This window comes from Saccopteryx leptura, chromosome 4 (assembly GCF_036850995.1).
Source record: "Saccopteryx leptura isolate mSacLep1 chromosome 4, mSacLep1_pri_phased_curated, whole genome shotgun sequence".
In the NCBI taxonomy this organism is placed as follows: Eukaryota; Metazoa; Chordata; class Mammalia; order Chiroptera; family Emballonuridae; genus Saccopteryx; species Saccopteryx leptura.
Window position 1 is genome coordinate 201,444,154 of NC_089506.1, and position 20,620 is coordinate 201,464,773.

Genomic DNA, 20,620 nt, shown 5'->3' on the forward strand with positions numbered 1-20,620 from the left:
GATAATGTCCAAACAAAATTTAGCAGTGAGCCCAGGCCTTATCAGGGCCGACATACAGGCCCAGTCGATTGCCAACAGGTGCACCTTCTCTTAAAGATGCACACCGCAAACAGTATTCAGAATATTCTAAAATGCATACATAGTGTAATAATGTGCATTTGAACAGACAGAAGAGACCATCTTTAATTTCTCAGTTACTATAACAAATTTAAAAAGTTCAAAATGCCTAGCTGCAGCCCAGATGCTCTGTTAACCACCGCCTGTTGTGAACAGTGTGGACACTTCACTGGAACGCTGTGTTCCAGGCAGTGGGAAGTGCTGTCATAAAGAACCTGTGAGCGCTGAGACACAGAGAAGGCAGCCTGCACAGATGCAGACAGTTTCCTCCTCTGCAGAGCGGGGACAGCAACAGTGCCTCCACAGAGGGCCGGGGTGGAGTGGGGACAAGCAGAGTGACACAGGAAGCACACAACAGATGTTTTACACGTAAGGGCTCAATAAATGTTAGCAATTTTTATTACTGACCCCATGTTTGTCTCCAGAAAACCTTTAACATCCTGCTCACTGTATCTCGTGGTGATTAGAAGCATGTTGGGAGTGAAACCCAGGAGTTAACACCTGGCTCTTCCACTTAAGACTAGCTAAGTGGCCCTGGTCGGTTAGCTCAGTTGGTTAATGGTTCGATCCATGGTTCGATCCCTGGTCAGGGGACATAAAGAAACAGATGGATGTTTCTGTCTCTCTCTCTGTCTCTCTCTAAAATCAAAAGAAATTAAAGAAAGACTAGCTAACTGTCCTTGAGTAACTTAATATCACTGGGCCACTGGGCCTTCTATAGCAAATGGGATTTATTCATTAATTCACTTAACACATCCTACTGCATCCAGATTGAGTCATCTTAGTACCTACCCTCAAAGGGTCTTAAGAGATAAATAAGATAAAGTTACCAAAAGTGCCTGAAGAAAAACAACAAAGGAATCATACACTGGAATTAGTTAAAATGACCCTGAGGCTGACATGTCAAACAGCAACGAAAAAGACAAAATACTCATGAGAATTTATGATAAAGACAAAACACACATGAGAATTTCATTACAAACACTAATGAAATATGGCAAGTTCAATGCTAGGTGTGAGGACTACTGGTTAGCCACCCGGATAAAACTAATGTTGGACCCATGCCTCATAACATACCAAGATAAATTCCACCTGGATCAGAAATTTAAACTCAGTATTTGGTCAAAATCTATTACTTGCTTCTGCAATGCCAGAATTGAAAACCAACTTCCTATTCCTGGTAATCCTAACCTGTGTGGATCAATGATAATCGTATATAATCGTATATAATCGATGTGGTGATACCAGCAGGGCACCGCACTTAAATTTATTGTTACTATGCGAATATTTACTTTCAACTAAAAGTAAGCATCCTAGTTGAAACGTGAGTGAAAATAACTTTATGTGTCTTATATATTGAAATCCTGTCAACTAATGTATAAAAGCATATTTATTATCATAAGAGTAAATGCTATAATTCACATGACTGTGAAAGCTATAAGCTCATGTGCAGTTATTGAGAACTTGAAAATAGTTTAAAAACAGTTTTAGCAAATGCTGTTAGATAATTGAGAACATGTCCCCTTTGAGCCAATAAACGCTTTTAAAAGTCTATGTATATTGCCTGACCTGTGGTGGCGCAGTGGGTAAAGCGTCAACCTGGAAATGCTGAGGTCGCCGGTTCGAAACCCTGGGCTTGCCTGGTCAAGGCACATATGGGAGTTGATGCTTCCAGCTCCTCCCCCCTGTCTCTCTCTTCTCTTCTCTCTCTCTCTCTCTCTCTCTCTCCTCTCTAAAAATGAATAAATAAAATAATTTTAAAAAAAAGTTTTAAAAAAAAAAGTCTATGTATTACCTCATGCCCATCACAGTGGCCACTCTACAAAAACAGAAAATAATAAATGTTGGCAAGGATGCAGAAAAGTTGGACTATTTGTTTACTACTGGTTAGAATGTAAAATGGAGCAGCCATTATAAAAAATAGCATGGAGGTTCCTTAAAAAATTTAAAATAGAATGACCAGCTGGTGGCGCAGTGGGAGCATCAGCCTGGGATGCTGACGACCCAGGTTCGAAACTCCAAGGTTGCTGGCTTGAGTGTGGGCTCATCTGGCTTGGGCACGGGCTCACCAGCTTGAGCACAGCATCACTGGCTTGAGCATGAGATCATCATGACCCTTCATGGTCGCTGGCTTGAGCCCAAAGGTTGATGGCTTGAGCCCAAGGTCCCTGGCTTAAGCAAGATATCTTTGGCTCAGCTGGAGCCCCCTGGTCAAGGTACATATGAGAAAGCCATCAATGAACAATTAAGGTGCCACAAATATGAGTTGATGCTTCTCATCTCTCTCCCTTCCTGTCTGTCTCTCTCTCTCTCGCTAAAAGAAAGGGAAGGGAAGGGAAGGGAAGGGAAGGGAAGGGAAGGGAAGGGAAGGGAAGGGAAGGGAAGGGAAGGGAAGGGAAGGGAAGGGAAGGGAAGGGAAGGGAAGGGAAGGAAGAAAGAAAGAAAGACCATATGATGCAGCAATCACTTCTGGGCATACACCCAAAAGAACTGAAGGTATAATCTCAAATAGATATTTGTACACACATTCATACCGGCATTATTCACAACAGCCAAAAAGTGGAAGCAAACCAAATGTCCATCAACAGATAAATGCATAAAGAAAATGTGATATATACATGCAGTGGAATATTATACAGCCTTTAAAAGGGAAGATATCCTGTTACATCCTACAATATACAATAAATGAACCTCAAGGACATTATGCTAAGAGACCAAGACAGTCATCAAAGGACAAATACTGTATGGTCCACCCACATGGAGTATTCTAAGGTGGTCCAAAATCATAGAAACAGAAAGTAGGAAGGTAGCCTGGCCTGTGGTGGTGCAGTGGATAGAGCATCAACCTGGAATGCCGAGGTCACTGGTTCAAAACCCCAGGCTTGCCGGGTGAAGGCACATACGACAAGCAACCAACGAACAACTGAAGTAAAGCAACTGTGAGTTGATAGTTCTCATTCCTTCCCCACCCCCACCCCTAATAAAATCAATAAATAAAATCTTCAATGGAAAAAATTTTTTTTAAAAAGTAGAGAGGTAATTACAAAGGGCTGGGGGGAAAGGAGAAAATTAGTGTTTGTTGAGTTTAGAAACCCAATGCTGGAAGATGACAAAGTGGAAATCTGTTGCACAAACCTGTGAATACAGTTGACACTACTGAATTCCACACTTAAAAAGTAAAGACAGTAAATCTGACATTACGGTTTTTCATCAGAAATAAAATAAAAATAAAAAGAGCTATGCAATAATAACACATAGAAGAGTAAAATTAGATTAAGTCAATTTTAATCTTTGTAGAATTTTTTGGTATATTAAATAAAATTACCTTTAAGGAATGTATTTAATTTTTAGTTACTTCCAATTAGGCCCCAAATCTTTCAGGGTTATCCCCGCACAAGGCTATCCCCTCCTCGGTTTAATGTGAGCCTTTCAGTTTTCCAGAGGTTCAGCGTCGGGTCCATAACAAGCAAACAGCTGATAGTGCTGAGATATTATTGTTCTACAGCAGACAGTCAAGTTTTCCAAATATAATTACTAACATTTTATAATAAAATTGTAATGATTTACAAGATTTTTAAAAAATAAAAATTGAGTGTTTCAGAATTTTATTCATTGTATAAAGGTGACTGGGGCCTCTACCTCATCTGATTTTAATATTCAACTATATTTAGCACTTGGCCAAAATGCGAACCAATGCAATTCCAGTAAAAGCAAAAAAAAAAAAAAAAGAAAAGAAAAGAAAAGAAAATAACATCAAAATTACAACTACAGAACAACAATCCCTCAGAACTGCCTGAAATCTAGCTGAATGGGAGTCCTCCAACTAAGGATATAAAGAAGATGACACTGAGACTGGAAAGAGGGCCAGAGATGTGGGATGGGCTGGTCCCACACCCACAGGTAGTGGATAAGTATCTGGAGGGGTATCTTGGCTGCAGAGGTCCCACCTGGGGAGCAAGTGGTCCCAAGCTTCACATCAGGACCCTATCCCAGGGTTCTGGTGCCAGGAAGAGAAGTCTCCACAACTTCTGGCTGTAAAAACTGGCAGGTATCGTGGCTGAGTGAGACGAAGGGCTGCTGGGGTCCCAGGTGTTCCTATTAAAGAGCTCACATGCAGATTACTTGGGCCCACTCCTTCTCAGCTCCAGTGCTGAGGCAACAGTTTGAAAGGCATCAGAGACATACGGGAAGAAACTGAATTGTCTGGCATCACAGTGAGAGTTGGAGGGGCTGCTTTCTACCAGAGAGAAAGGCTGATAGAGACCATGGTTTCTCTGATAAGCCCTCCCCTCACAGAGCCAGCAGGTGGGTGCCATATCTTTGTCTCCATCAACCTGGCTAACACTGTTCTACCTGCCCTGGTGAGTCCCTGAGACTGAACCCCACCCAACCTTTGCCAGTCCACCCAAGCTGAGTTCAGTGGCTTTTCCGTATGAACGGCCTGTCCTGACTCATGCTTTAGACATTCCTAATCTCTCTCAAACAAGCAGCAGCTAGCACCCAGGTCTGGCACCAGAGGCAGCCGGCCTTGCTTCACAGCTTGCCCTCTCCTGGCCAACTCCAAGTCCAGCACAAGTCACAGCCATCTGCAGATCACTTCGTAGCTCATGCCAGGTGGCCCTGGGCAGAGCGCAGGAAACAGCTGGCCTTGGTCTGCATCTCCCCGAGCCTCTGCACCCCATGGGCACTTCAGACCATTTTGAAATGCACCCAAACACTCTACAAGCAACACACTCAACGGGCAGACTCAGCAGGCACCACAGCCCCACTAAAGCAAATCCTGTTCCATTGGTTGCAGCCAGTCCTTACAGTTGATTGGCTTAGAGGTAAATCCCTCCCATTACTGTGCCAATAGCAAAGAAGGCTCAATTACAACAGGAGGATGTACAGAGCCCACATGGGGGGGGGGGGACCTGGAATGTGCCCAGCACTGGTGAATAGGGAGGTGCCACTGGACCCTATAGGACACCTACTGTACTAGGCCACTCTACCAAGCCCAGGAGACATGTGCATGAGTTTGACCCAGAAATTTCACTTCTAGGAACTTATTCTACAGACACATCTGTGCAAGCAATGCTCACCTTCATCCCAGCAGTGCTTACTTCTGCAAAGGAATGGAAATGAAGCAGATACCCTGTCCATAGGGGACTGGATAAATTATTATTATATGATACAATGCCAACCATACAATAGATTATTACGTACTTGGGGACAAAAAAACCCCAGACTGCTGTGTCCAAATACAGAAAGATCGCTGCGTAGGCCCGATGTATGGAAATCCCGGGTTCGATTCCCAGCCAGGGCACACAGGAGAAGCTCCCATCTGCTTCTCCACCCTTCCCCCTCTCCTGTCTCTCTGAAGGCTCCATTGGAGCAAAGTTGGCCCAGGTGCTGAAGACGGCTCCATGGCCTCCACCTCAAGCACTAGAATGGCTCCAATTGCAGTGGAGCAACGCCCCAGATGGACAGAGCATCGCCCCATGGTGGGCATGCTGGGTGGATCCCGGTTGGGCACAAGCGGGAGTCTGTCTGTCTGCTTCTTCCTCGCTTCTCACTTCAGAAAAATACACAAAAAAAACACAAAAAACCACAGAAAGATCACCAAGGTCCACTGTTACGTGAAAAAGATGTATAACGTGTACAAAACGCTCTTTTGTGAAAAAAGAAGGGAATAATACGAATTTCTATTTTTATTTGCTTGAATTTGCATTTAAAACTCTATCCCTTTGTATGTTACTTTTGGACCATACAAATGCACAATCTCTTCATGTGAGACTACACTACTGGTCCCAATTCTCCACCCTTCCTGCATCCACACCCCTGCTATGGCCTCACTGTGGGTGGGAAGGTACAAGCCTTGACATGGCTTGGCCAGGTGACTTGCTTTGATCAGTGGTATATGGGTGGGACAGATGGTATGCCAGTGGCTTGCCAGAAATCAGAACATACTATAAAGCCACAGTAATCAAGTCATTATGGTTTTGGTATAGTAATTCACAGATTATATACTGGGCCAAAATAGAGAATCCAGAATTAGATCCCAGGGTATATGAGAGGTTACATAAAATAGAGTTGAGTTCAACTCAGTGGAAAAAAGAGTATTTAGCCCACCTCAAGAAAGAAGAAAAAACTCAAATAAACAATCAAACTTTACACCAAAAGGAACCAGAAAAAGAACAAAGTTAGAAGGAAGGAAATAATAAAGATCAGATAAAAAATAAATTAGCCTGACCTGTGGTGGCACAGTGGATAAAGCATCAACTTGAAACACTGAGGTCACCAGTCTGAAACTCTGGGCTTGCCCAGTCAAGGCACATACAAGAAGCAACTGCGAGTTAATTGCTACCTGCTCCTCCTCTCCCTCTCTCTCTCTCTCTCTCTCTCTCTCTCTCTCTCTCAGATCAATAAATAAAAATCTTAAAAAAATTTTTTTAAGTAAAATAAATAAAATAGACACTAAAAACCATAGAAAAATCAATGAAACTAAGAGCTGGTACTTTGAGAAGAAAAACAAAATTGACAAACCTTTAGCTAGACTAGTCAAGAAATACAGGCAGTCCCCAGGTTACAAATGAGACCGGTTCTGTAGGTTTGTTCTTAAATTGAATTTGTATGTAAGTTGGAACAGGTACATTTATTTACCTATTAAATATAACTTAGATGTTTGTCTTAACATAGTATTTATTTTTACTTTTCTGTACATATAAATACTTCAAACATTTCAAGCCTACAAAACCTACCTCATTTTAACCCAGGCACTGCCTACAGAGAGAAGTCTCAAATAAACAAAATAAAAAATTAAAGAAGTTACAACTCAGAGAAATACAAAGAATTATAAGATACTACAAATAATTATACATCAACAAACTGGACAACTTAGAAGACATGGGTAAATTTCTAGAAATATACAATCTTCTAAGACTGAATCAGGAGAAACAGAAAATCTGAATAGACTTATTCCTAGTAAGATTGAATCAGCAATCAAAAGCCTCCCAACAAACAAAAGTCCTGTACCAGAGAGCTTCACACGATTTCTACCAAACATTCAAAGATTTAATACCTACCCTTCATAAACTCTTCCAAAAAACTGAAGAGGAAGAAAAGCTTCCAAACTTATTTTATGAGGCCAGCATTACACTAATATCAAAAAAAGAAAAGGACAGCACAAAAAAAGAAAATTAGAAGGCCTGGCCAGTAGCTCAGGTGGTTAGAGTCATCCCAACACACTGAGGTTGTGGGTTCAATCCATGCCCAGGGCACATGCAGGAACCAACCAGCGAATGCATGGCTGAGTGGAATAGTGGACTGGTGGGACTGGTGTTTCTCTTTCTCTCTTTGTCTCTCTCTTTCCCTTCCTCTCTCTCTAAAATCAATAAATTAAAAAAAAAAAAGTTAAAAAAAGAAAAAAATTATAAGCCAATAGCCTCAAAAAATATTAGCAAACAAAATTCAATAATACATTAAAAAGGATCATACACCACTATCAAGTGGGAGTTATTCCTGGGAATGCCAGAATGGTTCAACATCTCCAAATTAATCAACATGAAATACCACCTTAACAAAATGAAGGATAAAAATCTTATGATCATCTTCATAAATACAGAAAAAGCATTTGAAAAAATTCAACATCCATTTATGATAAAACACTCTCAAAAAGTGGGTACAGGCCTGACCTGTGGTGGCGCAGTGGATAAAGCATCGACCTGGAAATGCTGAGGTCGCCGGTTCGAAACTCTGGGCTTGCCTGGTCAAGGCACATATGGGAGTTGATGCTTCCAGCTCCTCCCCCCTTCTCTCTCTCTGTTTCTCTCTCTCCCTCTCTCTCTGTCTCCTCTCTTAAAATGAATAAATAAAATTTAAAAAAAAAAAAAAAAAAAAAAGTGGGTACAGAGGAAATGTACCTCAACACAATAAAGGCCATATATGACAAACCCACAGCTCATACTCAACAGTGGAAAGCTGAATGCTTTCTTCTCTTTAAGATCAGGAACAAAACAAGAATGTCCACTCTCGCTACTGTTTTCCAACATAGTACTGGAAGTTCTAGCCATAGCAAATTATGTAAAAAAAAAAAAAAAAAAGAAACAAAAAGCATCCATATTGTAAATGAAGAAGTAAAATTCTCACTATTTGCAAATGACATGATACTATATAGAGAACCCAAAAGAATCCACCAAAAAACTATTAGAATGAGTTAATTAATTCCGTAAAGTTGCAGGATACAAAATCAATACACAGAAATCTGTGGCATTTCTATACACTAATAACAAACTATCAGAAAGAGAAATTAAGAAAACAATCTTGGCCCTGGCGGGTTGGCTTAGTGGTAGGGCGTCAGCCCAGCATGTGGATGTCCTAGGTTTGATACTCGGTCAGGGCACACAGGAGAAGCGTCCATCTGCTTCTCCACCCTTCCCCCTCTTGCCTCTCTCTCTCTCCACCTCTCTCTTCTCTTTCCCTCCTGCAGCCATGCTCAACTGGAGTGAGTTGGCCCTGGGTGCCAAGGATGGATCCATGGCCTCCACCTCAGGTGCTAAAAATTGGCTCTGGTTGCAACAGAGCTAAGGGCAGAGCATCATCCCTTAGTGGGCGTGCTGGGTGGATCTCGGTCGGGGCACATGCGGGAGTCAGTCTCTGCCTCCCCTCCTCTCATGAAAGAAAAAAGAAAACAATCCCATTTACAATTGCATCAGAAAGAATAAAATACCTAAGAACAAATTTAAGCAAGGAGGTGAAAAACCTCTCACTGAAAACTGTAAGACACTGATGAAAGAAACTGAATGAGACACAAATAAATGGAAAGATATTCCTTGCTCATGGGTTGAAAGAATAGTTAAAATGTCCATACTACCCAAAGCAACGAACAGATTCAACACAGTATCTATTAAAATTCCAACTGCATTTTCCACAAAACTAGAACAAATAATTCTAATATTTGTTGGAACCACAAATGACATCTGTGAAACTGTTACCAAAGATGAAACTTTTTGTTGTTGGATGAATCCTCATCGATGCAAATATATACATGAGTATTCATAAACTCACATAAAGAACAAAGAGTTCCTAGGACTAGCCATGATGAGTCACATGAATGACGTGTACTTGAGCTGGTGTATGCTTCCTCTAGAGTTACTTAGAACCTCACACCTCCACTTAATTTACATGTTTACAATTAGGAAGTGTTTGCGTGGAGGAATACACTGTGGTGCATCCAGACAATGGGATATTATTCAGTGCTACAGAGAAATGAGCTATGAAAAGGCATGAAAGAACCTTAAATGCAGGTTACTAAATAAAAGAAGCAAATACAAAAAGGCTACATACTCTTTAATTCCAACTATATCACATTCTGGAAAAGGCAACACTATGAAGATCAGGGTTAAGAGGGATTAGTGGGAGAGAGAGCCGAATAAGCAGAGCACAGGGTTGTTTTAGGGCAGTTAGACTATTCTGTATAATAACATGATGGATACACGTCATCATAACATTTGTCCAAACCCACACAGCGCAGAACACCAAGAGTGAAACACAATGTAAAGTAGAGGCTTTGGGTGATAATGGTGTGCCAAGTAGGTTCACCGATCATAACAAATACACCATTCTAGTGGATGATGTGATGTCCATAGTTGGGAAGGTTGTACATGTGTGGGAACAGGGGACATACAGAAAGAAACTCTGCACTTTTCTCTCAATATTGCTGTGAACCTAAAACTGCTTTAAAACAAAACAAAACATAGTCTATTTAAGAGAATATTTTTTTTAAATGAAGGGAAATAAAAAGATATTTTCAGGATCAAAACTAGGAGAATTCATCAGCAGCAGACGCACACTACAAGACTCTTCAGGGAAGTTCTCCAAGCTGAAGGGAAACGATACCAGAGGGAAACCCAGAGCCTCAGGAAGGAGTAAACCAGAAACGGTGAATACGGAGATAAATATAGAAGGCTATCTTTTCACCCTCTTTAATTTCTTTAACATATACTTGGCTCTTTGAAGCAAAAATTACAACAACGTGTGGTGGAATCCACAGCATTTGTAAATGTAATAATGGGTGATTACAATTACAGCATAAAGTTTGCGGAAGGTAAATGAAATGATAAGACTGCAAGGTTGTGATATTTTTACCTGAAGTGGTACACTAACTAATTAGACTAAAAAGTTCAGCATGGGAGCTCTAAAGAAACCAACAAAAATAATGCAAGAAACTGGGAGGAGGCAATGAAAAGGGTCCATGTCTGAACAGGCGTGTGAGTTACATGAATACATACATTTGTCCAAAGTGCTGGAACCATGCACTTAATAGCAGTCCATGTCACTGTGTGTAATTTTTATCTAAGTTTAAGAAGTATTTTCTCAATAAATTTTAGTTACTACTGTTGTTATTCTGTTAAACAAAAATATCAATTTAGAAAATATTGTTCTTTGGGCATGCTTCCTTCCGTCATCCTCAGGGGTCTTGTCCTCCTGCCTGAAACATCCTCACCTCCACTCTTCCCATGGGTAATGCCTGTGCACCCCTGGTTCTCCGCCTCCACGGCATTTCCTCTGGGAAGCCTTGCCAGACATTCTCTCACCAAAGGCCAAATTAAGATATCCTGTCACTTGCTCCTGGGCTTACTGCTGTGATTAAGTTGTGCACATCTGCCTATGAGACTGTAAGGTCCACGCGGCACTGACTAGGTTCACTCACTGCTGAATTCTCTATACTCTACAGTGCCTGGGACCCAGGTGCTGGCGGCAAAAAGCAGACACAAAAGGCTCCAACACCTGTTTTCTCCTTCCCGACGTACCGTTTAGCTCTTTCCAAGTCATCATTTGCTTGCTCCAGCTCCCGGATGTATTTCTGCAGCTGGTCTTTAATCGCCTTTGTCTGGGCTAGGTCATCCTCTAAGGCGGAGATCTGCCGGTAGCCTTCGGAGTGCTGTGTCTCAAACTTCTCCTGAATGACAAAATCGGCATTGAATGAATGACTGAAGACTTCTGAAAAGCTGTTCATCTTCCCCTTCCCTGTCATCTCCTTTGAAATACTAAAGGTTAATCCTGGAACATACACACTCCTGTTGTAGTGGATACACTGCTTTTAGCCACTGAACATCCAACCGCCCCACACTCTGCAGCCTGCCAGTACCCTGATTTCTTTAGAAGGCTTATCTCTCCGTTATCACAGGGTCTTCATGGGACCACTCCTCTAATCACATTCACTGAAGAAGCTTCAGCCTTCCTCTCCCACCCTCCTACCACAGCCAGGGAATAAGCCTAACTGCAATTAGACTCTCTTCTCCACAGGTGTGGACTCTTAAGCAAGTGACAGAAGAGGATAGAAACAGGGGGCTGTCATGTCCCGAGTGCTTCCTGCCTCCCAGCCCTCTAAGCGTCTTGCATCTTGCCCCCTCCCAAACCTGGTCCTTGCAGCCTCTGGGTGTCTGTCATGAAGCACCCAATTATCTTCAAAGCAATCAGTTTGCTCAAAGGGTCCACAGACACAGAAAGCCACATCAACCTCTCTGAGCCTCATCCACAAGGGCAATGTGAACCCACGTCACATGGCATCCCTGGATCACAATGACTTTGGCTGCATGTGCCACACCATAAGAGCAGGACATCACGTACTTAGTTTGATAACTAAGGACACTCCCCCTGAGCATGGGGGAGTTAGAAGGAACTTCTGGACCTCTAGGAGAGAAAAGAAAGGAGGCAGGAAGGAAGGGTGGGAAGCAACAGAGAGGGAAAAAAAATCTTTATGAATTATGAAAGGAAGCTTAGTGTATTCCAAGGCAAGGAAATAGCCCAGATGACTTCTTAATGATCTATTGTTGCCCAACTGTAGCAGCAAACATTTATCATTTACTCTGTGGCAGCCTCTGGGCTCAGTAGGCTAATTGAATTACCTCATTTAATGCCATTTCAGAGATGTGGAGACTGAAGCTGTTAATTGGCCCAAAGTCAACTGGTAGCAAATGACTGAGCCAAGATCCAACCCGGGCCACCTGGGTTCCTGCTCTTAAAACAACTATGCTAGACTGCCCTCACCATTTCAATCCAGGTGATAGAGGAGTCGACTTCTCTTTCCTTCTTCCCTTTCCCTTCCTTCCTTCTTTCCCCTCATTCACCGAACACCCTTACCACCTTTTCTTCATCCACACACATAAAAAAAAACACCCACTTCCCAAAGGAAAGGCCCAAGTTCTAAATAGAAAGTTAAAAAAACCAGGCAAACTCCTTTCTTTCCTTTATCCAGTCAAGTCAACAAAGCTGTTGCTAGAATGACATAATGGTACCTAGGCCAGAGAGGCCCGGCGAGCCAGTGTGAAGAGGAACGCCCCCAGAACAAGCAGAGTAATTACAGGGTGGGGACAGGGAGAGCAGTGCACATGCTCAGCCTGCTGTGTCCCCTCTGATACTGTTCCTGGCTGCGAGCAGGGGAAGTGTCTCTGCTGAAGCAAGCAGGGGCAGACCAGGCCCCGTGCACAGGGAACTCCCATGGCTCTGACGGCCTTTAGGTGGGTGTACCTCCAGATAAAACAAGAGAGTGCAGGATCCTAAGTTATTTTTAATTTTTATTTTTTTTAGGATCCTAAGTTATTAACCTAAATTCAAACTCAGGTTCTCAGAGGATGCAGTTAACGGGCTTCCACACCAGCAAAAAGATACAAGAACGTCCTTTGGATTTGTGGACATGAAGAGCTGTTGCTGCAATGTTGTGCTTTCATTTGGGGCTAATTATAATAAGCTGTCAGCTGATGGGGGTATCAATAGATGCTCTGTTTGATCCCTTACAGGCTTTTTTATTCAACTAGTGATGAATAAGCCAGTTGTCAAGAAGTCTGATTCAGTTAAATACATTTCTTTTAGGTGACAAATATGAGCAGATGGGACTTCTTTATTCCAAGATATTTCTATTTCTTCCCCTGCTCTATACTCTGAGTCTCACGGATCTGTCATGTGGTAGTAATGAAGGTCTCCTGTAGGTTCAAGGGCTCAGTTCTGAAGCTATTAATTACTTAGTAATAGCTAGACAATTATTCAGCATCCATGGAGGGCCTCCCTCCCTTTCCAACCTACAGGCCACACCACTGATCTTCCTTCTGTAGTTTTCCAGTCCCCAGTCCCCTTCATTCTGAGAACTGTGATTCTTTGATGCGTGCAGGGGTCAGGCTATTAACAAAATGAGTGAAGAGGGCCAGGTGGAGGAATAAAGAAAGCGACACTGACCCCTCAGGGTCAGAGGTTGGGAGCAGGCAGTAGTGGGGACCGGGGTGAAATGGAGAATGCTTGCTCTGTCCAAGCCACCACCACCCGGCTTTTTGCTGAATGGAGGAATGCAGGCCTGATGTGGCCAGAGCTGCCCATGCTCAGAAGAAATCGAAATTCCAGACTTTTACAGCCTCACGGCTTTGAATGTTGATATTAAGAAAAATATATAAATTTTATCAAAAGAATAAACTATAAAGAAACCCTTAACTCTAGTTATTAATAGCATGCTGAAGTATTTACAGGGAAGTGTATAGATGTCTGAAACTCACTTTGAAATGTATCAAAATATATGGCAGATTGATGGATGAAGAGATATGTAATAAAAAGCATGGCAAAATAAATAAATAAATAAAAAGCATGGCAAAGGTGATTGGTAGAACATGGGTGGTGGACATATAGGTGTTTACTGGAAAATTCTCCCAACTGTGCTGTGTGTGCTTAAAAACCTTCATGATGAAATGTTGAATAAAAACCACTAAAGGCTAAGTAAACAGTATCTAATGGCCAGGCTGCTCTGCAGATAGCCACACTGGCTCTGTGGTCTACAACACATAAAAGCCTAAACTCCACTGCTCAGCTTTCCAAGTTTTGGGGGTCTTTCCTCTGTCCCTCCCCTCCCTTCCATCGCCAATCTATCTTTGTCTCACTCTTTCCCATGTGCTGGTAAAGCCAGGACTCCCGAGGTCCCTTTGACACTCATTCTCATCCGTGTCTGCGGCAGGTCCAGAGGAACTAACTCTTTATCAGCTCCCGGGCAGCAAGCTGCTGGCTGTGCATGCACACACACCCCATCTTCAAACACTAGCTCAAGTCCCTCCAGGTGCCTCCATGAAGCCGTCTTCAACCCAGACAGATCTTTCCCTCTCTGGAGCATCTCGTGGGCAGTACTATGTAACTGAGCATCTTTTCCCTAAGTGCCTCCTGGTGTTAGGTTTGTCTTCCCCAAGAAGCTTCCAGAAGGCGAGCAGCACATCTCCTTCCATCACTGGCACACTGCAGGGCCTTGGCTCTTTCGCACCTCTGCTCATCAAAATTTACATGGGGAGCTTTATTAGGAATAAATAAAAAGATATGCAGACATGCCGGGGCCCCACCCAGACTCACGGAGAACGGGAATGTCAGGGCGCGGGTGGGTTCGGGCCTGTTTACGAAGCTGGCCAGGTGATCTGCTCAGCAGCCAGAGCTGGGAGCCATAGTCTGCAGGGCACAGTGCTACACTTAGTGATCACATGCTAAGCCCTACAGAATGTCCAAGAGGCAGTCTTGCCCTTTAGAGCAGTGACTCTCCAGATACTTAGCAATCTCTAGAGACATTTTTGGCTGTCGCACCTCGGGGTGGTGAAGCTGTTGGCATCTAGCGGGTGGAGATCAAGGATTCTGTTAAACATCCTACAATGCAAAACTTAGCCCTCACAATGGAGAATTATCTGCCCTCAAACGTTACTAGTGCCTGGGCTGAGGATCCTGGTCTAGACAGACACAGACCTACAGAACACTGTTATGATGGAAACATTCCACACAGATACACTAGAGACATGTGGCTACTGAGCTCTTGAAATGTGGCTAGCAGAACTGAGGAACTGAAAATTTTTTTAATTTAAATGTCACTTGTGCCTAGCAGCTACCATATTGGGCAGCATACCCCTGAACCTTATAATATAAAGATAGGCAATTTCCGCAACGTGCTTTACCCTAAAACTGTCTACTTTCCACATGCCTTATGAGATTATCATGGACAATCCAAGAATGGCTTGGGGACATGTGTGTGACTGCTCCCCACAGAGCTCCTGGGCCATAAGGTGTGGCCTTCAGCCACCATGTCGAGGTGGGAGTGAGCCCGGGCCACGGCCCCACGCTCTGCAGGGCTCCCTCCTCCAGTCACCCGTGCCGCAGGGGAAACCGGTCTCTGCCTGAGTGTGCTTCCTCTCACCCCTCACCTTGATGGTTTCCAGCTCCAGGCGAAGGCGGTTATTTTCTGACAGGAGGTCCCTGTTCCTGGTTTCAATTTGTTGTAGCTGTGTCTCCAATTCAGCTTCATATTCTCGGCTGCCCTCCTGGAACTCTCGGAGCTCCTCTTGTGTATTCTCTGCCCTACAGCCAAAGTCCCAGAGGTCAGACAACAACACACGGGACACTTACGTGCTGCTGAGTCTTATACATGGGTCAGCTCTTTATTCAACTACCTTTTGAGGCAGGAACTATCATTATCCTCATTTTACAGATGAAAAAGATAAGGTTTAGAAAAATGAGTGACTTGTCTCAAGGTCACATAAGAAGTCAGAAACAGAGCTTGGACCTGAACCCAGGAGTGCCTGACAACAAAACCATTACTTAACCAATTTACTCTTCATTCATTCACTCAACATATATTTTTGAGCCCAACACGAAGTAAATACAGTTTGGATTGTATATCCTCTGCAGATTTATTTATAAGTATAAATTGGACATATATAAATGTCACTCATCATACCACTATTAAATGTGTCCACAAAAAAGACAAAAATCATGCCTATAGAAGAAAACATATAACTTTTTTTTTCTTGTAGGAGAGACACAGAGAAAGAGAGGGACAGATAGGGACAGACAGGAAGGGAGAGAGATGAGAAACATCAATTCTTCGTTGCAGTTCCTTAGTTTGTTCATTAATTGCTTTCTCATATGTGCCTTGACTGGGGGGATATAGCAGACCGAGTGACCCCTTGCTCGAGCCAGCGACCTTGGGCTCAAGCTGGTGAGCCTTGCTCAAACCAGATGAGCCCACGCTTAAGCTGGCGACCTTGGGGTCTCGAACCTGGGTCCTCCGCATCCCAGTCCGACACTCTATCCACTGCGCCACCGCCTGGTCAGGTGAAAACATATAGCTTTAACACAATCAAATTCATTCAAGATTTTGCTTACTTTGGTTTAGTAATCCATTCAAACAGAGACTGCAGCCAAGAAATGAAGTGAAGGCTGAGACTCGAAAGAATTAGGAAAGATCATCAAGAGCAAAGAAGTCATTAGAGACCAAGACTAAGATTAACCACATGTTTGTATTCCCAATTACTATGTACAGATGTGAAAGTTGGACAGTGAAAGAGACTGATAATAAAAAAATAAAAAAAACCTGATTCATTTGAGAGCTCTATAGAAACTATGGACCACCAGAATGACTAACAAGTGGATTCTAGAGCAAATTAAGCCTGAAACATCACTGAAGGTAAAAATGACAAAACTGAAGCTACTTTGGACACATCATGAGAAACAGGATTCTCTGGAAAAGACAGTAACACTGGGAAAATAGAAGGCAGCAGGAAAAGAGGAAGGCCAAATATGAGATGGACTGACTCCATAAAAGCAGCCATGGGCATGAGTGTACTGGAGCTGAGTGGGGCTGTATGAAGACAGGACACTGTGGACATCACTCATTCAGAGCTGCCAGGAGTTGGAACCGACTCAATAGCACGTAACACACACACGCCTGCCCTACCCCATTCCAAACACCCAATTCTAGTGTCTCAATTCTTAAAATGCAATGTTTTGTTTTATTTTTAAACCAGACTGAGTTATCTTTAAGTCAAACTAAGAATAAAGAAATTAGAGGGACTGGAATAAGACCTCCAGGTGGAGATGATGAGAGTCCATGAGAAGGAAAAGAAACAATGCTGAACAGGCGTGTACACACAACTCCCAGCTATGGGCACTGGAACACTGGCTTCCGATTTTACTATCTGCAACAACCCGTGCTGCTAGGCACTGGAACACTGGCTTCTGATTTTACTATCTGCAACAACCCGTGCTGCTGGGCACTGGAACACTGGCTTCTGATTTTACTACCTGCAACAACCCGTGCTGCTGGGCACAGGGAGTTCTTTCCCCACACCAGCTGGACAGGCATCCAGGAACAGAGAAAACCCGGCCAGAAAGTAAGACGGGAGGTAGTAGTTTGCTTAGGGCCATGGGTTTTGGAGTTCAAATTCTAGCTCTGTTACTTACTGGTTGTGTGACCTGGCAAATTACTTGCCTTCAATTAGGCTCAGTTTCCTCATTTGTAAAATGGGGTGATAATGACTTTTTCATGGGGCAGTTCTGAGATTTAACTGAGATAATGCATGTTATGCCTTCACGGTGCTTGTCACATAATATGCCTAAAAAACGACTGCTACAGTCATTAGGGGAAGAAAAAGCAGGGTGAATCTGGAGAGCTGACCTCTGCTTGTAGGTCATAGCCAGCTCTTTCCAGTAGTTAGCTGCTTCTTCCTCAGAGCCGAACGTCTTTCCAGACTCCTCCATTGTGAAAACAGAAGAGGTCAGTCTTCTTGTGGCATGGTACCTAGGAGAGAAGTTTTAAAAATTATTACCCTGGTTAAATAGCTGATCTTTAATGGGGGGGGGGGGGGGGGGCGGGGAGTCCTGAACTTTACAACGGATTAAATGATAAAACATTGCCAAAACACTATCAGACAAAATATAGCCCACCTGCATGTTTCATGTCACGGACAGATAAAACTGTCAGGATCTACTAATTTATTATGCTGGGAGGAGGGGATGTAAGGAAACTAGAGGTGAGGAAATGTCCCGGGATTCTAGCTTAGGCATCCGGGTTCCGCTCACATCCCCATCACCAGAGATGCAGAAGGAGAATCTTTGGGGCAAGAGGACAATGAACCCAGTTAGGGACATTATTAGTTTGCCATGCTCATGACACATCTAGACATGACACTGAATCTGAAACTCAGGGGTAACGTCCAGGCTAATGATACAAATTTAAGAGTCATGAGTTTGTACATAGCCGGTTCTTCCCTTTTTCTAATGACGGAACCACTGGATAATCTGAGAACTATTTATAGAACTCTGAGGAATTCCAGTGTTTGAAGGGGGGGAGGAAAGAAATAGTACTCAGAGAAGACAGAGGAGGAGGAGAGAGAGATGAGAACCAGGAAGAATGAGCAGTTCTGGAGTTAAATGGTTTCAAGGGGTAGAAAGGGGCGAACATTCTACAGTATCCATGACGCAACAGAGAAGCTGGTAAGATAAGGGTTGGAAAATACCCACCAGACTTAGCGAAATGTTGGTCACTGGTAACGTGAGCAAGAATAGTTTCAACACAGTGGAAGGGGGAGGAGAAATACACTGGGTGGAAGAGTACGTGGGAGGTGAGGAAGAGGAAGTCCATGGGATTCTGAAGAACCAGGTGTGAGAAGAGACAAATGAGACAGACAGCAGCTAGAGAAGAGTGTGGGACAGAGGCCTTGGCTTCGAGGTTATCGAGATATCCAGACAGAGGTTAGGAAACATTCTATTAACAACTGTCACTTTATAGACTCCTGATGATATAGCCTCTGGATGTAACAGCTTATTTTCTGAATTTATTTAAGGCTCTGAGCTTGTCAAAAGGTCATTAGGAATCCAAATCAGGTGCCTCCGAGGTCCCAGCCTTCCTTCAAGGGAGCTCACGGTCTGCAGCGTGTGTTCTTGGGGACAAAAGAATGAATGCAACCCCTCACTTAGCAAGACATAACCAGCAAGCTATACTTTGGGCTGGAAGTACACATCATTCAGCTAAATATGTAAGTGTTGACATGGACACAATCACCAACTTCTGGATCCCTGGTAGAACCGAACAATCATATCTACATTCGAGCACAGCACTTGTTGATGACTCTACATTAGCCAGTATCTGTATGCACATCTTCTCTCCCAATTCCTCTCCCTTTCATAATTCAGAGAAAGCATGCCATGTGCCCTCCCACCTACCCTACCCTGTTCTGCAGAACAGTTTCTCTGAAAGCTTGATTTAAGCAGAGAAGCCAAATGAAGCAGAAAGCTGTTAAGTTGCTGATTTGTTTTTCAGTCCAACATCCCAATATTCCTTTGGAGGAACTGAACCTACATTCATTCCATGTGGTTCAGATGAACTTGACATCCTCTTCTGCATCTGGGAGAAGGAATATGACTACTCATGCCGCCGGCTGGCTCAGGGACGGGCCTAACTAATGCTGAGCCAATGACAGGGATTAGCCTAAAGCAAGCTGAGAAAATCATTGGCTCAGGGGTGGACTTAACCCAACATGAGCCAATCCTAAGGATGGGGCCTAAATGAAGCTAAGTCAGTAAGTGCCTAGACCAGGGGTCCCCAAACTACGGCCCGTGGGCCACATGCGGCCCCCTGAGGCCATTTATCCGGCCCCGCCACACTTCTGGAAAGGGCACCTCTTTCATTGGTGGTCAGTGAGAGGAGCATAGTTCCCATTGAAATACTGGTCAGTTTGTTGATTTAAATTTACTTGTTCTTTATTTTAAATATTGTATTCGTTCCCATTTTGGTTTTTTACTTTAAAATAAGATATGTGCAGTGTGCATAGTGATTTGTTCATAGTTTTTTTTTTTAGTCCAACCCTCCAATGGTCTGAGGGACAGTGAACTGGCCCCCTGTGTAAAAAGTTTGGGGACCCCTGGCCTAGACCCAGACCTTTTGCAGAGCTACCAAGAAACAAACTCTCTGAAAGTGTTAACTAACCTTATTATGATAATCATTTTACAATATATAATTTATGCTTAAAACCATCATGTGGTATACCTTAAACTTACACAATATTATATGTCAATTATAACCATGAAAAAAAAGAAAAAAATGAATTCCCTTTTTCCACTAGGGTTTGTTAGATAGTAGGAGGTAAGCTCAGAGGGGTGGTGGTGATCTTCCTGTCATAAGAAACAGCCTGCGAATGAAGCCAAAACATAGGAAAGCAGGACCAAAAGGTAGAGGGATTTGACCCTGATGATATTGTTTGAGACTCTGCATCCACCTGTACCTAATTTATGGCTCTGAGAGATAATTGACTCCTTCTCTTGGTTGTATCAGGGTTGGAATTCTGTCACAAGAGAGTTCTAATTAACAGATGGAGTGCCAGGTCTTGTTTGCTGAAATTAAAAGTAACAGAGTACCTAGAGTGTAAATAACAGTAATTAACATGGTGATGGTTAAGGATAAACCTGGGCGTGGTGCTCCCTGCTCAAGCCAGAAACTGTAGTGAGCCCAGATAACAGCTAATATGCAGTCACCAAACCAATGTCTACACCAGGGGTCCCCAAACTTTTTACACAGGGGGCCAGTTCACTGTCCCTCAGACCATTGGAGGGCCGGACTATAAAAAAAACAACTATGAACAAATCCCTATGCACACTGCACATATCTTATTTTAAAGTAAAAAAACAAAACGGGAACAAATACAATATTTAAAATAAAGAACAAGTAAATTTAAATCAA

The 20,620-nt window shown here is 43.0% G+C and overlaps 1 protein-coding gene across 4 annotated transcripts in view; it reads right to left on the reverse strand.

Moving 5' to 3' along the window:
- NDE1 (nudE neurodevelopment protein 1) overlaps positions 1 to 20,620 on the reverse strand; it is a 47,172-nt gene that overhangs the window by 21,677 nt on the left and 4,875 nt on the right. For all 4 annotated transcript variants that reach the window (XM_066382559.1, XM_066382557.1, XM_066382558.1 and 1 more), the window contains exons 2-4: positions 17,561 to 17,683; positions 15,309 to 15,462; positions 10,908 to 11,056 (exon numbers count right to left, since the gene is read on the reverse strand). In XM_066382559.1, coding sequence (XP_066238656.1) covers positions 10,908 to 11,056; positions 15,309 to 15,462; positions 17,561 to 17,643 — 386 coding nt within the window. In that variant the 5' untranslated portion in view covers positions 17,644 to 17,683. The remainder of the gene's footprint in view (positions 1 to 10,907; positions 11,057 to 15,308; positions 15,463 to 17,560; positions 17,684 to 20,620) is intronic.